The sequence below is a fragment of the Ornithorhynchus anatinus genome, chromosome X5 (genome assembly GCF_004115215.2).
Source record: "Ornithorhynchus anatinus isolate Pmale09 chromosome X5, mOrnAna1.pri.v4, whole genome shotgun sequence".
Classification (NCBI taxonomy): domain Eukaryota; kingdom Metazoa; phylum Chordata; class Mammalia; order Monotremata; family Ornithorhynchidae; genus Ornithorhynchus; species Ornithorhynchus anatinus.
The window spans coordinates 62,804,158-62,827,920 of record NC_041753.1 but is presented as its reverse complement, the minus strand read 5'-3'; the positions used below and the strand labels follow the sequence as shown (position 1 = coordinate 62,827,920).

Here is a 23,763-nt window from a genome sequence, read left to right as displayed (position 1 = left end):
TAGTGCCCTGAACACAGTAACTACTCCCGTTTTGGGGTAGGGATTGTCTCTATTTTTTGCCAAATTGTACTTTCCAAGGGCTTAGTACAGTGCTCTGCACACAGTAAGCACTCAATAAATATGATTGAATGAATAAATATGATTACTTGATCGATTGATTGCTCCCAACTGCCCTGTTCCCTGGGTCCTGTACCTGAATAATAATAACAATTGTATTAAACACTTACTATGTGCCAAGAACTGTACTAAGTCCTGGGGTAGAGACAAGATAATCAGATCAGACACAGTCCCTGTAACACCTGGTGAGGAAGTGGGCAGAGAGCAGGTATTTAATCCACATTTTACAGATGAGGAAACTGAGGAACAGAGAAGGTATGTTACTTGACCAAGGACACACAGCTCACACACGGCGAAGCCAGGGTTAGAACCCAGGTCCTCTGACTTCCTGGCCCTGGGTTTGGGTTTTGCAGGGCTGCATCTGGGAGGTGACTTTGAAGGCAAGGTGCCTCAACAGAGGGACGATGATGTTGATATATCAAAGACAGCCTTTAGCAGACCAACAGAACTTTTAAGAAAGCCGAGCTATTATTGAACAGCTTCACAATGTGCAAATATGGTAATATTTAGCTCTTGTTAATAAATTGGGGCACTCTAGTGACTTTCCCAATGAATTAGTTTAAGGCAGGTGAGGAAACAGCATCCCCATTTGCCAACTTGACTAAAGCTGTGTAAATTCTTCCAATCCCATCATGCTCCTGGGCAGGCAATGTAGCAGAGGGGGATAGTGTGGGTACCTGGAGCCCTATTATGAGTTATTGACAGAGTTAAAAATAGAGTTCTTGTGGCTTGATTTCCACATTAGTAAATTATACCTTTGACAGTACAGATAAGGAAAGGTCACGTAGGTTGGGAAGCCTTTCATGATACACAAGCCAAAAGTAGCATTTCTACCTTTTAGAGCCCACAATTTAAGTTGATTGAAACGTGAAGGTGTGTTTGGTTAAGAGGGTTGCAAGATGAAAGCGCAATCCTATTTGGGATAAGTGTAGAATTTCCCAGGACAGTGCCATCAAAATAGAACAAAATAAATGTTTTTGATGAACGTCTCAGAGCACTTCACTGTACTTTAATCTGGAGTAAGAGTACCTCTGATTGTCTTGTATCAAAAGCACAGACCTAATAATATGAAGTTAAAAAAAGATAGGGACCTTCATATCTTCTCGATTAGTATATGAAATGGAATTGCATTTTGTACAATGTTCTCTGTGGGCTACAAATGTATTCCTGCATGAAGTTACCGAGTAAGGAATTTCACATGATATACTAATATACTTTTTTTCAATGTTTATGTAACTTTTGGGAAACTCAAAACCCCAAACTGACTTCTGACAAAATGGTTTTTCTCTTCAAATGCTCCTTTACAGCTTCTCACTTCAGCCTGATTCACAAAGGCCCAGATATCTGCAATATCTGTTAGTTGATTTACAGGGAGTTGATGTCAGGGAATGGGGTAAAAACATTTTTCATTGAGAAAAGTGACCAAGTTAAATACATCGTTTATATACCCTTTAAAAACTGACAGATGAATTTGGAATGTGAAAGCATTATATTGTGATTAAAATAAAAGACTGTTTTATTGGCCAGATGATCACACAATTCTGATGTGTGCTTTGGTTTCTCACATGATAAAAATGCCTATTCCTTCCTTTGATTTCCCCTGCTATATTGTAAGCTCCTTGAGGGCAGAGGTCATATCTACTAATTCTATTGTACTCTTCCAAGTGCTTAGTACTATGGGCACTCAATAAATACCTTTCATTCCTCGACTCATCTCTCTCATTCATCCTATGATTTTGCTCCCAATGCTATCAACCCACACGTTCAATCTGTCACCAAGTTCTGTCAGTTCTGCCTTCATAACATCATTAAAATCACTAAAATCAACCTTTCCCTCTCCTCCTAAACTGTTACCATGCAATTATCAATCAATCATGGTTATTGAGCACTTGATGAGGATTGCATCAGCTCCTTGCTGACCTCCCTTCCTCCTGTCCCTCCCCACTCCAGTCCATACTTCACTCTGCTACCCAGATCATTATTCTAAAAAAAAGTTCAGTCCACATCTCTCCACTCTTCAAAAAACATCCAGTGACTGCCCATCCACTCCTGCATACAGCAAAAAACTTCTCAACTTTAAGGAAGTCATACAGCTCGTCCCCTCCTACCTTACCTCACTGATCTCATACTACAACCTAGCCCTCACACTTTGCACCTCTAATGCCAACAATCAATTAATCAGTAAAATCACATCTCCTCCAAAAGGACATCCCTGATTAGGCCCTCTCCCTTCTGCATTGCCTATGCACTTGGCTCTGTGGCTCTGATCTCACCCCGACCTCACCACCCTGGGCTTCAATAGTAGAGATTGGAATTGGCCAACGTGACACTTTCTTAGCTGGGGTTTATCCCCAAAGACCATTAAATTCTGAAGTGGCTGAAGTAATGCCTGTAAAATGATCAACAAAACCCTCTCTTGACCCCATGACTCCATCCAGTTATCACCTTATCTCCCTCCTACCATTCCTCTCCAAACTCCTCGAGCAAGTTGTCTATGCCCACTGTTTCCACTTCCTCTCTGTGACCCCCTATAATCTGGCTTCCTCCCCCTTCACTCCACAGAAACTGCCCTCTCAAAGGTCACATTTGGTTCTTGCCAAATCAAATGGCCTCTATTCCATCCTAATCCTCCTCGACCTATCAGATGCCTTCGACATTGTTGACCACCCCCTTCTTCTGGAAACATTATCCAACCTTGGCTCTGCTGACACTGTCCTCTCCTAGTTCACTTCCTATCTCTCTGGCTACTCCTTCTCAGTCTCTTTCACAGTCTCCTCCTCTGCCTCCCACCCCTAACTGTAGGAGTCCCTCAAGGCTAAATTCAGAGTCCCCTTCTATTCTCCATCTACATCCACTCCCTTGGAGAACTCATTCACTCCCATGGCTTCAATTACCATCTCTCCATGGACAATTCCCAAGTCTACATCTCCAGCCCAAATCTCTCTCCTCTGCAGTTTCACATTTCCTCTTGCATTCAGGACAACTCTACTTGGATATCCCACCAACTCCTCAACCTTAACATGTCCAAAACAGAACTCCTTATCGTCCCACCCAACCTCTGTCTTTCTTGGGACTTTCCCATCTCTGTAGACAGCACCACCATCCTCCATGTTTAATAAGCCCGTAACCGTGGTGTTATCCTTAACTCCTTTTTCTCATTCAGCCCACATATTCAATCTGTTACCAAATTCTGTCAGATCAACCTTCACAACATCAATAAAATCCACCCTTTCTCTCCATCCAAACTGCTAATCCAAGTACATACACACACACACACACACACACACACACACACATTCAAAACATTCGATCACCCTACACCCTCCTACTTCACCTCACTACTCTCCTACTACAACACAGCCCACCCACTTCCTTCCTCTCATGCCGACCTACTCACTGTACCTCATTCTCGCCTATCTCGACATCGACCTCTCATCCACATCCTACCTCTGGCCTGGAACTCTCCCTTTATTCACCCCCTACCAGCTTCACAACAGTCATGTCCATATCCATAATTTACTTATTTATATTAATGTCTGTCTCCCCCTCTAGACTGTAAGTTTTTTGTGGGCAGGGAATGTGTCCATTATATTGTTGTGTTGTTCTCTCCCAAGTGCTTAGTACAGTGCTCTGCACACAGCGCTCGATAAATACGTTTGATAGATTGATTGAACAGTAACAATAAGAGCTCTAGTGCATTACTGTTAAAGGGAACTGTTTTCAGGTTCTTCACCCTTCTGTTAGAGCTGACCCTAATCCAGCAGTTACAACCTCTCCAATGTGTAACAGCTCAGGGTCTGCTTTGTCGTATTCCTGCAGGTGATGATAGGTGGAGGAGTGTAGCATCACTCGCTAAAGTCAGAGGTGTTCAGTGTCACTCGTCAGCCATACTCTAGATCAAATGATAGGACAAATTTAATCCTAATGAGGCATTGGGGTCAGCTCAACCACAGTATTCACAACAGCACACTTTCTCTGGACAGGGCATGTTAGGCAGATAGATGGATGACAGTGGGATACCCAAGTGCCTTCTGGAGATGGGGAACTGAAAGAGGGCACTCGCATGCCTAGAAGGCAAAATAAACAGTTTTGAGATATAGTGAAGCAACATCTCAAACAGTGTGGTACAGTGATATGGGATTTATCAACTGCCAGCTAGTTATGTATTAGGCTTTTTAGCCTTGACCCCGTGCGTGTAAAAGATTTCTCTGCTAGTATCATCATTTTGAAAAAGGATACCCACGCATACATGCAAACACACACACACATGAATATATGTATATGTATATATATATATATATATATATACATATAGGTACCTATATAATTGTATGTAATTGTAAATATCTGTACATATTTGTTGGGTAGTTACCTGCACACTGTCTCCCCTATTGCACTGGAAATTCCTTGAGGGCAGGGGCTCTTTGCCCCTCTCAGGGTCACACCTGGAGAGTTTCCAGTAATCTACCAATCTCGACTATGGGAAGGAGAGTCAAGCAGGGGTCAACCCATTCCATTCCTAGCTTGGCCAGTGGCTAGTGAGTGGAAGGCAGTCTGCTATAAGTCAAAACTCACCTGTGCTGGGTAGCAGCGTCATGGGAGAGAGTCAAGGGTGGAGATTCAAGTTTGCTGCAAGGGAGGCAATGGTCAACCACTTCCGTATTCTTACCAAGGCAACTCTATGGATACGCTACCAGAACAATTGCAGATGGAGGCAGGGCATTCTGAGAGAAATGAGTCCATGGTGTCGCTATGGGTCGAAGATGCCTCAATAGCATAAGACAAGAAACTCTTCTCTTCATTAACCTGTATCTCAAGCACCTAATTTAGTATTACGTTTCTGGTAGGAGTTCAGCTACTTGCTGAGTTACTGACAGATTCCTAAATCTGTAGCTTGGTTCCCGGATATGCAGCAACAAGGACTATTTTACATGTGTACAGACTCTGGACAAATAATCACTTCATTTCTGGGGTCATTTCTACTGTTTGAAACTTTTGGCTGACTCTACATTTACTTGGTTCTTACTTAAGGTACCGGAGAGAGTGGCAAGAGCACCTTTATCAAGCAGATGAGGATTATCCATGGATCCGGCTACTCGGATGAAGATAGAAAAGGCTTCACGAAGCTGGTTTATCAAAACATATTTACGGCCATGCAGTCGATGATCAGAGCCATGGACACTCTGAGAATACAGTATGTTTCTGAGGAGAACAAGGTAAGATTTGAAAAATATTTTTATTCAAGTGGATTTGTTTCAGTCTTTGGAAGCAGTTAAGGAACTGGAAGCTGGGTTCATTTTTTAAAAAAACAGCTGCCAGACTTTGGCATATCTGGCATGTGTGTATCCAAAAAATAATTAAGTGCATCTGGTTGAACAAAAGAATATTCCAAATAAGGAGATCCTCACAGTGTTTCGGGCACCAAAAGTGCCCTTGAAGCTTTGATTTGATTTGAGATACTCCAGAGAAGTCTTTATAGACTGTTCTTTATCGAGGCTTGGCCTTATGAATGTAGGAGTCACCAAACCTCCCTAGTTACAAGTGCTCAAGATGGATTGAAAGGGGGATAAGGATGGACAAAGTGATGCATCTGAGCTTAACCCAACTACAAAATTGTAAAGAATCTTCAGTGCTGCCGTTCAATTTGTCGATGATGATGATTTTTATTTATGATATTTATAAAGTGCTTACTATATGCCAGGCATTGTACTAAGTGCTGGGGTAGATGCAAGATAATCAAGTTGGACACAGTCCATGTCCCACATGAGGCTCACAGTCTTAATCCCCATTTTACAGATGAAGTAATTGAGGCACAGAAAAGTGAAGTGACTTATCCAGGGTCACAGAGGAGACAAGTGGCAGAGCCAGAACTAGAACCCAGATCCTTCTGACTCCCAGGGCCGTGCTCTATCCACTAGGACATGCTGCTTCTCTGATTTTGTTCAATTTGTGGATCTGATTACTCATTTGGGGTTTAGGGACCAAGAATTTTCAAGTCTTTTCTGTCCAATTTGACTTCTTGTTTCCTTGGTGTTTTGCCTGCAGTGTCCAGTGTTTTTGTTGTTGTTTTTTTAAAAATAATGATCCTCCTTAGATACAAACCTCAGCCCCACAACACTTAGGTAAATATCTGTGTACTCCACTGATTCCCCTCTCCGTAATGTATTTTCACATCTGTCTCTTCCCGTAGACTGTAAGCTCCTGGTGGGGAGAGATGTTGTCTACCAATTTTGTTGTATTGCACTTTCCCAAACGCTTAGTACAGTACCCTGTACCCTGTAAGCAGGCAGTAAATGACTTTGATTCTTTAACTGATTGCAGAACACACTCAATACATCACTGGACTGGCCTTGTTTCATCTAGAAGGGCAACATAGCATTCTTGACAACAGAGTGCCCATGGCCTAGCCTTTTGAGGAGGCAAGAGTGGATGGGCTCCTAAGGCAAATGGACGGTTGCTGTAATAAGTATATGCATGCCTGAGCTTACAAGACATAGTAAGAAAATAGAGGTAGTACAGGAAATAAAAGGGCAGGTCTTAAAGGAATAGGAAATCACAAAGCTGCTATTATATTTGTTTTCCTGTCGCCACCAGCTACTTGAAAAAACAACACTCCAACAGTGACGTGTTTTCAGACCAAGGAGAGAAATGCAGAGAAGGGAGGTGGGGAGAAGGGGAGGGAAAGCAGTGACTGAGGAGGGAATTGGGTTTCTTTATCTTCACTTCTCATTTTGCCCTCCATTTAAAGCCTGTTAATGTTTCCTGCAGTCTGGAAATTCTTTACCAAGCCAAGCCTGTCAGCTATCTCTAAGAGAGCATGAGCTTGAGAACTGTAAAGTATGACTGAAGTACCACTTTATAGGCTGGCTCTGCTATCAGTGTGTATAGAATGGCCTTCCCCCAGGCCTCATTCTTTATTTAATAATAATAATGATGGTTTTTATTAAGCGCTTACTGTGTGCCAAGCACTGTTCTTGATATTCGGCCAACCCCCAACCCCACAACACTTATGTACCTATCTTTAAATTATATATTATAAATTACCTATTTATTCATATTAATTTCTGTCTCCCCTTCTAGACTGTAAGCGTGTGATGGGCACATATCTGGCAGGTATTAGGGAATGTATCTGCTAATTCTGTTGGATTGTGCTCTCCAAAGCGCTTAGCACATAGAGAAGCAGCATGTCGTAGTGGATGGAGCACAGGCCTGGGAGTCTGAAGGTCATGGGTTCTAATCCGGGCTCTGCGAAATGTCTGCTGTGTGACATTGGGCAAATCACTTCACTTCTCTGTGCCTCAGTTTCCTCACCTGTAAAATGGAGATTGAGACTGAACCCCATGTGGGATAGGGACTGTGTCCAACCCAGTGTGCTTATATCCACCCCAGTACTTAGTGCAATATCTGGCATATAGTAAGTGCTTAATAAATGGAAGTGGGAAGCAGCGTGGCTCAGTGGAAAAGTCAGGGCTTCGGAGTCAGGTCATGAGTTCAACTCCCTCCTCTGCCATTTGTCAGCTGTGTGACTGTGGGCAAGTCACTTAACTTCTCTGTGCCTCAGTTTCCTCATTTGTAAAATGGGGGTTAACTGTGAGCCTCACGTGGGACAACCTGATTACCCTGTATCTACCCCAGTGCTTAGAACAGTGCTCTGCACATAGTAAGCGCTTAACAAATACCAACAACAACAACAACAAAATCATGATTATCATTAGTCTACTACTAATAGTAGTAAAACTGAGTAGTAAGTGCTCAATAAATGCCATTGATTGATTGTTTCATTCATTCATCTTCCATTTCCCAGTTGGAATCCTTTGCTTCCCTCAAGCATGTCTCCTTTCTATGTCCTTGGTTCCACAGCCTGGGAAACCAGGCTCCAGTTAGTCTTACAATGATCTTACCCTTATTTCTATTGTATTGTACTTTCCCAAGCACTTAATATCGTGCTCTGCACATTGCAAGTGCTCAATAAATACCACTGATCCTTTGATTGATTGTATCTTGCTAGTGCCTCCTTCAGACCTGCTTTGCAGGCAGAAACCCGTGTTCCCCCCTACCCCCCCAAGAATTTTACCCCTTATTTCACATCCCTTTCATCATATCCCTTCATACTTTCTCATATCCAATCTCTGTACTTCTGCAGTTGTTTTCATAATGTTCCCTATGAATGTCTTGTGTAATTTAGAATACGAACCCACTAAATATGCGTGGGGTCTAATTCTGTGTTTTGTCAAGGGTCTTAGGAACTTTTTGTACTCAAGAATTCTAAGTAATTGGAGTAAACTTGGAAACACGCCCTGCCCCCCTCCCCCCACCCCCCACCCAGGCCACTTCCCTCCCCCAACCCTCTCCAAATTTTTACATATCTCAAAGTTCAGGAATGGACAAAACATTGTAAAAGGCCTTTAATAGCTCTGGAATTCTTCTTTCATGTCTCATTGATAAGACCTCAGTGTCTGTCTGCACAAATTTGGATTGCATTTTGGTTCAGATATTCAGGTTGCGTAGAAAGTTAAGCATGCCGCAGTGCTTCCAAGATTATTGTTCAGCTGAGCTTCTAGTCTGAGTGTTTCAGAAAGATTTATGCTTCATGGAAGATGATTCAGAATCATTTCAAATTCTTGCCAGTCCAAACTCCCACCTTCATCTCCTCACCTGCTTTATTTAGAACCTGAAAATCCTACATCTCTGGGGCAATTCGAAATGATGCTAATGGTCTTTCAAAATTTTAATCAGCCAATTAGTGTGCTGGGTCACTGAAAGTTTCTGACAGTTCTTAGAAAATGTACAAAGACTGTGACATGGATTATCAGATGCATATTGGGCTTTTTAGCCACATGCACATGCTTAGCACCTCACTATGAGTTATCTTACCTCTAAAAAAAAGGACCGCTACATATGAATAATAATAATAATTGTGGTATTTGTTATTCATTCATTCATTCATTCAATCTTATTTATTGAGTGCTTACTACATTTAGAGCACTGTACTAAGTTCATTCATTCATTCATTCAATAGTATTTATTGAGTGCTTACTATGAGCAGACCACTGTACTAAGTGCTTGGGAATGTACAATACAACAATAAACAGACACATTCCCTGCCCACAACGAGTTTACAGTCTAGAGGGAGGAGACAGATATCAATACAAATAAATCAATTACAGATATGTACATAATGCTGTGGGGCTGGGAGTTTGGGGTGGAGGGGGCGGAGAATAAAGGGAGCAAATAAGGGTGACGCAGAAGGGAGTGGAAGAGGAAAAGAGGGGCCTAGTCTGGGAAGGCTTCTTGGAGGAAATGTGCCTTCAGTAAGGCTTTGAAGGGCAGGGAGAGTAATTGCCTGTTGGATTTGAGGAGGGTGGGCGTTCCAGGCCAGAGGCAGGATGTGACCCAGGGGTTGGCCGCAAGACAGGCAAGATCAAGGCGCAGTGAGAAGGTTAGCACTAGAGGAACGAGGTGTGCGGGCTGGGTTGCAGAAGGAGAGTAGCGAGGTGAGGTAGGTGGCAAGGTGGTGGACTGCTTTAAACTAATGGTAAGAAGATTTTGTTTGATGTGGAGGTGGACGGGCAACCACTAGAGTCTTTTGAGGAGCCAGGAGACACGTCGTGAATATTTTTGTTGAAAAATGATCTGGGCAGCAGAGTGAGGTAAGGACTGGAATGGGGAGAGACAGGAGTCTGGGAGGTCAGCAAGGAGGCTGATGGACTAATCCAGGCGGGGTAGGATGAGGGATTGTATTAGTGTGGCAGCAGTTTGGATGGAGAGGAAAGGGTGGATTTTAGCGATGTTTTAAAGGTGGGACAGGCAGGATTTAGTGATGGATTGATATGTGGATTGAATGAGAAGCAGAGGAATCAAGGATAACGCCAAGGTTACGGGTTTGTGAGACAGAACTTCCTATGTGCCAGGCACTGTACAAAAATGCTGGGGTGGATACAAGAAAATCAGGTTGGACACTGTCCCTATTTCTTGTGGGGCTCAAAGTCTGAAGTCCCCCTTTTACAGATGAGGTAACTGAGGCCCAGAGAAGTGAAGTGACTCTCCCATGGTCACACAGCAGACAATTGGCAGAGGCAGAATTAGAACCCAGGTCCTTCTGACTCCCAGGCCTATGTTCTATCCACTAGGCCATGATGCTTCTCATGAATAGGTGGATCTTCATCCTTTAAGCACTTGATATTCACCCCACCTTCAGCCCTACAGAATTTATGCGCATCTCTGTAATTTATTTTAATGTCAGTCTCCCCATCTAGACTGTATGCTCCTTGTGGGAAACGAATATGTCTACCAACTCTGTTGTACTGTACCTTCCCAAGCACTTAGTATAGTGTTCTGCACACAGTAAGGGCTCAATAATTACCAATTGAATGATTTATATTTGATGAAAGTTAAGGTTTATATTTACCAATATATTTTCTTGAACCAAGATGCATCCTGTTGGAGATGATTGCTTGTTCCCTGCCTGATTATTATTTTTTTTTGACAGATGAGTCAGACTGATGTATTTACTTAGTCTATACTTTACACTTTACATGGAAATCTTGCAGAAATGTGTTACCAGCACAAAACATCATTTATGATTTCTTTGGAAAGATACTATAGCAACAGTTGCTTAGAAGCAAGGCGCTTAAGTCTCAATGAGATGGAAACTCATTTTTGTTAAAATTAGTAGGTTAGACTGACCAATTTGTGTCTGTCTAGGATTTGGGTTCTGGCAAGCCCTGAGATAAGTGAAAACCTACACATTCAGTTTTGCCATAAAGCGTATTTTCACTTCACTTTTTGGCTAGAATGTTGTTAAACAATCAGTTAATGTTCATCCAACAACACGAGCCTGGTTGGATGCAGCGTGCAGAGGTATCAAAAGAAAATGGCTTGTGAGTTTGGCCTCGAAATGGATGCATACTACAGCACGAGTTTTCCTGAACATCGGGTTTTCCACGTAGAGCCACCCCAATGTTCCAAATAAACTGCATCTGCCTATTTGTGTACTGCAAATCAAAGTGAAATTTCTGAAACCACTCTCCAAGATCTACTCTGCATAGATTAAGTGCTCAATAAATACTATAATCGATTGATTTGCATTCCAGATTATACCCTTTTAACTTGTTAATGGAGAAGTCAATGAGTCGGTCAAAATCCTTCCAAAAGCAGTTGTGCCCAGCAACTCACCCTGTTTACAAGTGAATATATTTGGTGACAGTGGGAAGTCTTGGGAAAATTTGTCTCACACTGGCCTCACCTCTTGGTGGGGACGAGCCTACATTTACATGAACAACACCACCACCATGGTGAAGTCACAGAAGGCATTAGGGCTCTAAATTGAAATCCCAGGTTCATTGGTCTCATGGGTTCTGATTGCTCATCACCTACTGTGGTATCCTTTGAATATTCAGCCCAAGTTTTCATTTCAGATGAGGAAGGAATTTAAGAAGACATCACCACCTAGGTGGAGGCTAATTGAGGTTTTGTCAAATTCTGGGTGATGGTAGGAGCAGGGTCCAATAAGGGGAGCTGCCTAAAAGACCAAACTTTGGGTATGGGGTGGGAAAGTAAGTGTTTTCTGGATGATGATTGAGTCTGCCCACTAGGAACTGCTTAGTTTGTGTTGGAGTCACAGTCCTGTCTGTGGCCTCTGTGATTGTGATCGGGAAGGCACTGGGGGTGTTCCGTTCTCCTAATCCCAAGCATTTTGCAGTTCAGATGAGAAAGTGTGGATGATTCAGGGTAATCTATTCTCACCACTGGAAAAATAATGCAGTTCTTTCCCTGCTGATGGTGAGATAATCCACCTCCCTAACCTAAACGCAAGTCCCATGCAAGTAAGTGAGTTAGGATGGCTTGACTGCTAGGTAGAGCCTGGATGTTTGTGCACTTTGGGAGAGAAGGATGTCTGTGCACTTTGGGAGAGAAGTGAGGTTAGGTAGGATGGAGAGAGCTGATTGAGTGCCTTAAAGCCAAGGGTGAGGAGTTTTTGTGTGTTGCAGAGATGAATGGACAGCCACTAGAGGGTTTTGAGGAATGGGGAAATGTGCGCAGAAGATATTTTTGGAAAAATGATCCAGGCACCAGAATGAAGTATGGGCTGGAGGCAGGAAGGTCAGTGAGGAGGCAGATGCAGTGGTTGAGGCGATATATTCTTCTGCCTTCCTTGCTTTCCCAATTTCAACTCTCCTGCTTGTAGTTCAGGTCTCACAGTGAAAGAAAAGGGTGTTTAGACCATAGGGACAGCCACTAGATATACAACTAGAGTAGCAAAAATAAATGAATTGAGCAGATATATTATTCATGAGTGCTAAGGAGGGTGTAAACAAGTTCACAAGTGCTAGTGGTGGCTGGCATGATATGGCTTAGGGTGCTGGGGAACTAATCGGGGCAGCAGGCTTGTTCGAGGAAGTAGGATTTTAGGAGGGAGTTGAATGTGAGGAGAACTGTAGTCTGCTGGATTTGGTGAAGGAAAGTGTGCTCCAACCTGAATGGAATAGTGTTTTTTGTGAAGTTCTGCATCTAAACTTCCAGGACCTCAGTCTGTACCCAAGAGCAGAATTCAGTGTTGAGAAGGTGGGTGGCAGGTGAACTATGGCATGCATCAAGGGAGGAAGATGCCAAAGGATGCTTCCAGGAAAAGGACTTAAAGTTTGATGTGGTTGACACCAGAGAAGAGAGCCCCTACCCCAGGCCTTCGAGTCTACCCTGTTGCAAAAGTTGAAAAAGGCAATTTTTTTATTCCATTCTTTAATGCTGTTGTCAAAATCCATATTACTCAAACATCCTCTCCACTGACTGTGAGGGAAAAAGTTCATTCATTCATTCAGTCATATTCATTGAGTGCTTACTGTGTGCAGAGCACTGTACTAAGCACTTGAGAGGGTACAATACAATACTAAAGCATCACATTCCCTGCCCACAATGAATTTACAGTCTGGGGTGGGGTGGGGGGAGACAGACATGAATACAAATAAATAAAATTACAGATATGTACATAAGTGCTGTGGGGCTGAGAGGTGAGAAGAGCAAAGGGAGCAAGTCAGGTGACGCAGAAGGGAGTGGGAGATGAAGAAAAGTGGGGCTTAGTCTGGGAAGGCCTCTTGGAGGAGATGTCTTCAATAATGATTTGAAGTAGGGGAGAGTAATTTTCTGTCAGATTTGAGGAGGGAGGGCATTCCAGGCCAGAGGCAGGATGTGGGCTAGGGGTCGGCAGCAAGACAGGCAAGATTGAGACAGGGTGAGAAGGTTAGCACTAGAGGAATGAAGTGTGTGGGCTGGGTTGTAGAAGGACAAAAGCGAGGCGAGGTAGCAGGAGGAAAGGTGGTTGAGTGCTTTAAAACCAGTGGTGAAAGCCAATGGTGAGAAGTTTTTGTTTGATGTGGAGGTGGATGGGAAACCACTGGACTTTTTTGAGGTGCAAGGAGACATGTCCTGAACGTTTTTGTAGAAAAATAATCTGGGGAGCAGAGTGAAGTATGGACTGAAGTGGGGAGAGACAGGACTCTGGGAGGTGAGCAAGGAAGCTAATGCAGTAATCCAGGCAGGATAGGATGAGTGATTGTATTAATGTGGTATCAGTTTGGATGGAGAGGAAAGGGCAGATTTTAGTGGTGTTGTGAAGATGGACTAGTCAGGATTTAGTGACAGGCAGGACAGGATGAGTGGTTGTATTAACGTGGTATCAGTTTGGATGGAGAGGAAAGGGCAGATTTTAGTGGTGTTGTGTGCATTGAATGACAGACAGGTGTCAAGGATAGTACCAAGGTTACGGAAAAACCAGAGAGGAATTTGAAACAGCGGGTGTAGACAGCTCACTCAAGGAGTTGTGTAGACAGCTCACTCAAGGAGTTTGGAGAGGAATGGTAAGAGGGAGATGGGCAATAACTGAAGGGAGACATGGGGTAAAGGGAGGATCTTTTTTTAGGAGAGGGGAGACATGGGCATGTTTGAAAGCAGTAGGGAAGAAGCCACTGGAGAGTGAATGGTTGAAAATGGCTGTTAGGGAGGGAAAAAGTGAGTGGGCGAGAGTTTTGATAAAGTGTGAAGGAATGGGGTCAGATACGCGGGTGGGGAGGGGTTGGCATTTGAGAGGAGGCAAGTGATCTCCTCTAGAGATACTGCTGGGCAGGATGGGAGAGTTGAAGAGGGGGCCGGAAGGGGGAGGGACTGAGGAGGGGCAGGGACCATTTTAGGGAGCTCACACCTGATGATGTCAATTTTCTTAATAAAGTAGGCGGCCAGCTCACCGAGGGCAAGGGAGTGGGGAGTTGAGGGGACAGGAGGCTGAGGAGGGAGTTAAATGTCTGGAAATGTTTCAGGAAAGATGCAAATAAGTTCCACTGAAATAAAAATAAAGTGTTTCTGAAAGCCTGTACCCCAGAATACTCCTCAAAGACCACACAAACCAATTTCATACATGAGTGCTTCTCAGGGAAACGTCATGAAAATGAAATTCACTTCTGGAGATTGTTTTTTTCTCTTTCTCTCCCCACCCTCCCACCCCCATTATTTTTATTAGTTCTTGGTAAAAAGACAAGGAACATGTATCAAATTAATAGAACTCTTCAGTACTCTTTGAACAGTGAAAGGTTTTTCAAAAAAACAACCACAACAAATAGAAACTATCACAGAAAACTCTTTCATATATGGTCTATTCAAATTATACACAACTCCTTGTTTTTCACTCTGGATTTTCATGCCATTTAGCTGTCAGCTTTATGGAACGATTCTTATTCCTTAATTGCTGATGAAGAGGCCATTGGTTATCCCTCTCTTAAAATCCTGTAGACTAGTTGACATTCTGACATAGATTTGTCCTCATTTGCAGAAATTAACATTCATGGCATGATGCCAATTAATGAACCCCCTATAAAAATATGAAAAGGGAAAGCAAGATCATTCTTTGCACCTGTAAGAACCCACGATAATAATAATGATAATAATAATTATGGTATTCGTTTAATGCTTACTTTGTTGTGACTTGGCTGAGACGTGTAACAGGTCGGTAATGAAGTTCAAATCAGAGCTCTGTTACTTCTACCCTGCCCCTTTGGTTGATTTGCTGGGTATTATTCCCCTGCAGCCCACACACTTCACTCCTCTAATGCTAACCTACTCACTGTACCTCCATCTTGCCCATTTGGCCAGCAACCTCTTGCCCACATCCTGCCTCTGGCCTGGAATGCCCTCCCTCTTCATATCTGACAGAAAATCGCTCTCCCTCCTTTCAAATCCTAACTGAAGGCACATCTCCTCCAAGAGGCCTTCCCTGACTAAGCTCTCTTTTCCTTTTCTTCAACTCCCTTTTGTGTCACCCTGACTTGCTCCCTTTATACATCCCCGCCTCAGTCCCACAGAACTTATGTATATATCCATAATTTAGACATTTATATTAATGTCCTTCTCCCCCTCTAGACTGTAAACTCATTGTGGGCAGGTAATGTATCTGTTGTATTGTACTTTCCCAACCACTTAGTTCAGTGCTCTGCATATAGTACTTAATTGATTGCCTGGGGATTGTAAGCCTGTTGTGCCTGTGAGCCCCATGTGGGACAGGTACTGATCTTGTATCTTGTACCTATCCCAGTGCTTCGAACAGTGCTTGGCACATAGTAAGCACTTAACAAATAAAAGTATTAATTGTAATAGTGATAATGTTTTTAATAATAATTCCTGCCATCTAGAAACTTGTGTCTTGAGCAGATGAGGTTATTTTGTTTTACAGTCAGTGATAATTATTGGAAATAACTCTTGACCTAAGCTCTTTGAGGGCAGGGAATATGTATACCAACTCTATTGAACTGTGTTCTTCCCAAAGCTTAGTACAGTGCTCTGCAAACAGTAAGTGCTTAGTAAATATCATTGATTAAAATACTGGGGGACAGGGAGCTGGCCAAGGATAAGCCACACCTCCTCCCACATTGACACTTGTCTGCTGTGTGACCCTGAGCAAGTCATTTCACTTCTCTTGGCCTTAGTTACCTCATCTGTAAAATAGGGATTGAGACTGTGAGCCTCATGTGGGACAAGGACTGTGTCCAACCTGATTTGCTTGTATCCACCCCAGCGTTTAGTACATGGCCCGGCACATAGTAAGCGCTTAACAAATACTATTATTATTATTATCATCATCATTATTATAAGAAGTGGCACGCCCTGGGGGAGGAGTCAGACAGGAAAATTGATTTTAGCTGCTGTGGGCAAGAACATATCAGAGTAGGTAGAAGTTGGAGGCTGAGGGATCAGAAGGGATGAGGTTAGAGTAGCCCTGAAGGGAAGTGACCAGATTGTAGACCAGGGATTAGCGGTGGAGGAAAAGAGGAACTGGACCCTCTAATGTTGAAGGTAAAGAAGCAGCAGGATTTGACAACTGACTTCATTCATTCATTCACTCATTCATTCAGTCACATTTATTGAGCACTTACTGTATGAGGAGCACTGTACTAAGCTCTTGGGACATATAAACAGACATATTCCCAGCCCACAGTGAGAGGAGGGAGGGAAGTGGGAGGAAAGGCACAGAGGATGGAAGGGTTTCAAAGGTTTTCCCAAGTTTCCATGCTTAGACTATAGATAGAATCAATCAATCATATTTATTGAGCCCTTACTGTGTGCAGAGCAATGTGCTAAGTGCTTTGGAGAGTAATAATAATAATAGTAATAATGGTATTTGTTAGGTGCTTACTGTGTGCCAGGCACTGTACTAAGTGCTGGAATAGATACGAAGAAATCAGGTACAATATAACAGAGTCGGTAGACACATTCCCTGTGCACAACAGGCTTACGATTGTGGAGGAATAGTGTCATAATAGGAGCAACAGGGAAGGCATCATCTTCGGTAATCTAGTCCTAGCTCCACCACTTGACTGCCTTGTGACCTTGGGCAAGTCATTTCACTCTTTGTGCCTCAATTTCCTCAACTGTAAAATGGGGATTCAATACCAGTTCTCCTTCCTACTTGGACTGTGAGCTCCATGTGGGATAGAGACTGTGTCTGACCTGATTAACTTACATCTACAGCGTGGCTCAGTGGAAAGAGCATGGGCTTTGGAGTCAGGGCTCATGAGTTCGAATCCCAGCTCTGCCACTTGTCGGCTGTGTGACTGTGGGCAAGTCACTTCACTTCTCTGTGCCTCAGTTCCCTCATCTGTAAAATGGGGATTAAGACTGTGAGCCCCACGTGGGACAACCTGATTCCCCTATGTCTACCCCAGCGCTTAGAACAGTGCTCGGCACATAGTAAGCGCTTAACAAATACCAACATTATAGAGAAGCAGCGTGGCTCAGTGGAAAGAGCATGGGCTTTGGAGTCAGAGGTCATGGGTTCGAATCCCGGCTCGGCCACTTGTCAGCTGTGTGACTTTGGGCAAGTCACTTAACTTCTCGGTGCCTGTTACCTCATCTGTAAAATGGGGATGAAGACTGTGAGCCCCACGTGGGACAACCTGATTCCCCTGTGTCTACCCCAGCGCTTAGAACAGTGCTCGGCACATAGTAAGCGCTTAACAAATACCAACATTATTATTATTATTATTATATCTACCCCAGTGCCTAGAACAGTGCTTGAGACATTAAGCACTTAACAGATACAGTAATGAACAATAATTGAATCAGTAGCGATTGAGCATCTACTCTGAGTGGAGCATTCTACTAGGTAGGTACTTAGGAACATACAATAAAAGATGTGGTCCTTGCCCTCTGAATTTGCAATCTAATCGAGGAGTGGAGGGAGCAAACAGGTACAGATTGCAAACATATGATAGGAACAATCCATCAGTTAGTGGTATTTACTGAGCACTCACTCTGTGTGAAGCACTGGACTAAGCACTTGGGAAAGTAAAATAAAATAGAATTGGTAGACACCATCCCTGCCCACAGTGAGCTTACAGTCTAAAGGGAGAGACAGACATTAAAACAAATTATGGGTATGTACATAAGGGCTGTGGTGTTGAGGGTGTGGTGACTATCAAGGGAAATGAGGACTTAGAACAAATGAGACAAGAGCTAGGGACATAAAAAGAGCAGGAGTGCTAAATGTTGCATAGTGTTCTTGGAGGTGACATGACAAGGGAGGTGGACATAAACTGGAGAGTGGCTCCAATGGCGAATGAATGACCCAGCACCAGGATCCTTGTGGGCAGTGAACATATCTACCAACGCTGATAGATCGGACTCTCCCAAAAGCATTATACAGTGCTCTGCATACTGTAAGTGCTTGATAGATACCATTGACTGACTGGAGACGCTGCTTGTGTTTGGCAAAAAGCACTGTGCTTCCTCTAGATTTAGCTGAAAGGGTGATGCTATAATTAATAATAATTATGGTATTTGTTGAGTGCTTACTAAGTGTGTCCAAGTGCCATTCGAAGTGCTGGGGTAGGTACAGGTTTATTAGCATGGACACAGTCCCTATCCCAGATGGGGCTCACAGTCTAAGTAGGAAAGAGAACAGGTATTGAATCCTCATTTTACAGATAAGGGAACTGAGGACCAGAGAAGTGAAGTGATTTGCCCAAGGTTACACAGCCTTCAGATGGTGGAGGCAGGATTAGAATCCAGATAATAATAATAATAATTGTGATATTTGTTAAGCACTTCCTATGCACCAGGCTCTGTACTAAGCACTGGTGTGGATGAAAGCAAATCAGGGCCTCTGGCTCCCAGGCTTGTGCTCTTTCCACTAGGTCATGCTGCTTGTATGCCTCATCAATTTTGCATTCTCACAAACATCCTTCCAGTGAAAAGAATTGTTTGCCTTTTTCTGGTCCCCTCCATGGTTGAAATGGCAGTCCCTGTCCACCTGAGCCTTCCTAGAGAACAGATGGAATTTTGGAAAGCAGAGTTCTAGACACAAAAGTTATAGAGGGATCAGCCAGGGAGAAGCTTCCGAGGACAGGGATGATATGGTTAGTGTCACATATGTGAAGTAATCTGGGCCCCACAAGAAGGATAAACTAAAGGCCAGAGAGTAGGTGGCTTTAGTATTGCGGGCGAGAAATAACCCAAATGTGGTTAGGAAAGTCTGGGTAATATGCACTGAGGAAAAAGAGCACACATTTTATAAATACCATACATGAAAGGCTAGGGAGATTTGGCAAGATATGGAAAGGAGGAATACGGGGATGGGAGTTCCCAAAGTCTGAGGATCAGAAGGAGAGTACACTGGAAAATCAGAAAATGGGAAGAAAGGAGGAGCATTTAGGAGAAGAGCCTGAGGAGAGAGGGGAAAGAGAGTTGAGGGAACACAATGTCGAGTGAATGGAAGGAAGGGGATTTCTGATCCTGATTAAAAAGTAACGAGTGGGAGAAGAGAAAAGGGCAAGTTCCTGGCAACTGCCGTTTGACCTTTGAAGCAATATGCCAGATCCTCGACAGAGATGGTGAAGACAGAGGATAAGGATTAGGCTAAAGGCTTAAGGAGAGCACTGAAGTTAGCAAAGTGCAACTTGGAGGTCAGACTGAAAGGTTCGAGAAGAAAAGAAGAGCTATTTAAGCCATTCAGGAAAAGCAGAAGCCACGATAGATAGGAAAGGCAAACCTCATAGGAAGCTTGGGGTTTCCTCTAGTCCACTTGACTAAGCTCTTTGAAGGCAGGGATCATGTCTTCCTACTCTAGTGTACTCTCCAAAGGACATAGGTACAGTGCTTTGCACACAGTAAGCAGTCAATGAATGCCATTGGTAAGTGATTAACCAGGAGCTGAAAATGCTTTCAGAGCTAATATTGAAAAAGAAAGATGTAAAAGCCTGACAGAAGGAGGAGAAAAGGTAAACTGTACTGAAAGTGAGAAAAAAAAATCAAAGTGACCCAGTGGGCTTAGTAGAGAAGTAGAAGAGATGTAGCATGACTGAGTGGAGAGAGCATGGGCCTGGGAGTCAGATGGACCTGGGTTCTAATTCTGGTGCCTATACTTGTCTGTTGTGACCTAGGGCAAGTCACTTATCTTCTCTGTGCCTCAGTTACCTCATCTGTAAAATAGGATTTAATATTGTGAGCCCCATGTGGGACATGGACTCTGTCCAACCCGACTAGTTTGTATCTGCCCCAGCGCTTAGAATAGTGCCTGGCACATAGTAAGCGCTTAAAAAATATTATAAAAAAAGAGGAAATCACAAAAGGGTTAAGAGCTAAGGGGGGGAATTGAAATCAGAAGTTGAGGATAAAGCCCTGGGTGTCGTCGATAGAGTGGAAAATGATAAAACTGGAGGAAAAGGGGCAGGTTCAAATGGAAAGACGTTGAATTAGTGGGAGGATCAGTCAATCAATCAATGGTATTTATTGAGCACTTACTATGTGCAGAGCCATGTACTAAGCATTTGGGAGAGTGCCATACGACAGAGTTGGTAGACACGTTCCCTGCCCACAAGGTGCTTAAAGTCTAGAGGAGGAGACAGACATTACAATAAATAAATATTTTTAATATATAATTTAAAGATATGTGCATAAGTGCTGTCAGGTTGGGAGGATGAAGGAGATTGTTTTTCTAGGAGACTGAAAGCTGTTCTGAAACCCCTCTCAGACCATCTGGGCTGAGGGGCAGGGTGCTAATTAGAGGACCAAGCTGTCCATTAAGATTTCTAAGGAAGAAAGTGAAGCTGACAGTGACTCTCCTCCCCTCTCCTTTCATTCATTCAGTCATTCAGTCATCTTTATTGAGTGCTTACTGTGTGCAAAGCACTGTACTAAGTGCTTGGGAGAGTTCAATATAACAACAGTCACATTCCTACCCACAACGAGCTCACAATCTAGAGGGGGAGACAGACATTAATATTAATAGATAAATAAATAAATTACAGGTATATGTACATCTGTGCTGTGGGCCTGGGTGGGAGGGTGACCATATTTTTGATGTAAAAAGGAAGCAGGAAAATACCTACTAACTCCTGAGGCATTATTGCTCTTTGTGTACAGAGTGGAGTTTTGTGTCACTAATGTTTGGACACTTCTTCCTCTTATTTGTAAATGATTTAATGACTCTTTCCCCCTTTTGCCTGGAAGCTCCTTGTAGGCAGGGATCACATCTACCAACTTTATTGCATTGTACTTTCCCTAGAGCTTAGCACAGTATTCTACCACACAGGAAGTGCTCAATAAATACCACTAATTGATTAATAGAATAGAGAGGCAAACTGGAGAACAGCATGAGCTCCTACAAAAGGCACATTCTCCAGTGCCACAGAAAGGTTTGTGGGTGTGCAGCACTACCCATTTTAATCACACCCACACATGTGGGTCAAATTCATCATTGGGGGTGTCACCTGTGAGTACAAAGAACCCCTAGATCCATCCCTAACCATGAGCATTGGCGTTAAGGGCAGCCACAATAATGATATTGTTTGTGATATTTGTTAAGCACTTACTATGTGCCAAGAACTGTACTAAGCATTGTAGTAGATAGAAGACAATCAGATTGGATACAGTCCAATTCCTCTCATTTGTAAATTCCTTTTATTTATAAATGATTTTATGACTGTTTCCCCCTTTTGACTGGAAGCTCCTTGTAGGCAGGGATCCAATCTTGGATATTTATTGTTCTCTCCCAAGGGCTCAGTAGAGTGTTCTGCCCCCATTATATGCTAATAAATACTACTGATTAGGGATGCTCCTGAATATGAAATCTTGTCCATAAGTCTGAGGAAAGTGGAAAGAGCTGGTATTTGTTAAGCGCTTACTATGTGCAGAGCACTGTTCTAAGCACTGGGGTAGACACAGGGGAATCAGGTTGTCCCATGTGGGGCTCACAGTCTTAATCCCCATTTTACAGATGAGGTAACTGAGGCACAAAGAAGTGAAGTGACTTGCCCACAGTCACACAGCTGACAAGTGGCAGAGCCAGGATTCGAACCCACGACCTCTGACTCCAAAGCCCGTGCTCTTTCCACTGAGCCACGCTGCTTCTCCAAGAGCACAGGAGTGTGAGCACATGGGATTCAGTCTGAAGGGGAGGGAGAACAGGAGTTTAATGTCCATTTCACAGTAGAGGAAACTGAGTCCCCTAGAAGTTAGGTGATTTGACCAGGGTCACACAGCAGACAAGTGGCAGAGCTCAGGATTACAACTCAGGGCCTCTGACTTCAAAGCCTCTAGGCCATGTTGCGCCTCATAATAGTCCTCCATGTGATACCACCACAGTATTCCTCCACATGAACTTTGGTGCCACTTTGGGACCGAACACAGCTGGGTGGAAAACTGGTTTGACCCAAAACAGCATTTCTAGGTTGTCGCCCATCTAGAAGGGTTATCATTGTTTTTATGCCTTGGCTTTAACCAAAGCAAGGAGAGTTGTGAATGCTTGCATCTTCAGGGTTTTACTTACTCCACCGTAGTCCTGAGGCCCAGATCAGCTGCCTCATACAAGGCAGGTGGGGAAGAGGAGCCAGTAGGAAGCCACTATGCTTGTAAATCATTCCACCGATAATATTTATAGAGGCTTTTCTTGACTAAAGCCCTCATTTCCCCTATCCAAACTCCCCTCTGCATCAACTACAAGCATGGCTATGGACCCCTTGAGCACTTTGACTCTCAACCCAGACTCACAGCATTTATGTAAATATCTTCATTCTCTACCATTTCCCCTCTCTGTAATTATTTTAATATCTGTCTCCCCCTGTAGACTGTAAGCTCCTTGTGGGTGGAGATCGTGTCTACCAATTCTATTGTATTTTCCTAAGCACTTAATACAGTGCCCTGCAAACAATAGGCATTCAATAAATACCACCAATTTATTGATTGAGTGAGTGCCCAATGTGTGAAGAACCCTGTACTAAGCACTATGGAAGGTACAATAGAATTAATAATAATAATAATGTTGGTATTTGTTAAGTGCTTACTATGTGCAGAGCACTGTTCTAAGCGCTGGGGGAGATACAGGGTCATCAGGTTGTCCCACGTGAGGCTCACAGTTAATCCCCATTTTACAGATGAGGTAACTGAGGCACAGAGAAGTGAAGTGACTTGCCCACAGTCACATAGCTGACAAGTGGCAGAGTTAGAGTATGTGAACCCTGTCCTTGAGGACCTTAAGGTCTAGCAGAGGAGACAGGCATGAAAATAAAATAGAGATAGAAGAGCTGAAAGGAAAACTAGAAAGAGAGAGGAGTAAGTACTTAAATAGGGTCTGTGATTTACAGAATATGTCCAGAAGTGCTACGGGTGCCTAAGTGCATAATTGGTTCAGAAGTGCTGAGATAACAGTGGGAGGATAAGAACCTGGTAGTACACTTCCTCATACATGAATAAAAGTTCACTGCTTTTTGTCTACAGCTCAGCTTAAATATGAGAAACAGCGAAGTTAAACCTGAGATCTGACTGTAATTCCTACCTTTGCCTCCTGCCACGACTGGCTTTCTCCTATTCTTCAGTTTAGGCTAACCCTAATTGCCACTCTCCCAGTTCAAAGCAGTGTGGCCTAGCGGAAAGGACGAAGGCCTGGGAGTCAGAGGACCTGGGTTCTCATTCCAGTTCCACCACCTGCCTGCTATGTGACCTTGGGCTAGTCACTTTACTTCTCTGTGCCTCAGTTTCCACTCTAAAATGGGGATGCAGTATTTGTGTTCTCTCCTACTTATGGGGCTCACAGTTGTGAGCCCCATGTGGGACATGATTATCTTGTATCTACTCCAGAGCCTAGTAATAATGATGGTATTTGTTAAGTAC

At 43.3% G+C, this 23,763-nt stretch overlaps 1 protein-coding gene across 1 annotated transcript in view; it reads left to right on the top strand.

Moving 5' to 3' along the window:
- LOC100088891 (guanine nucleotide-binding protein subunit alpha-14) overlaps nucleotides 1-23,763 on the top strand; it is a 188,051-nt gene that overhangs the window by 105,704 nt on the left and 58,584 nt on the right. Inside the window, exon 2 of the mRNA XM_029056338.2 lies at nucleotides 5,149-5,333. Within this exon, the coding sequence (XP_028912171.1) occupies nucleotides 5,149-5,333 (185 nt within the window). The remainder of the gene's footprint in view (nucleotides 1-5,148; nucleotides 5,334-23,763) is intronic.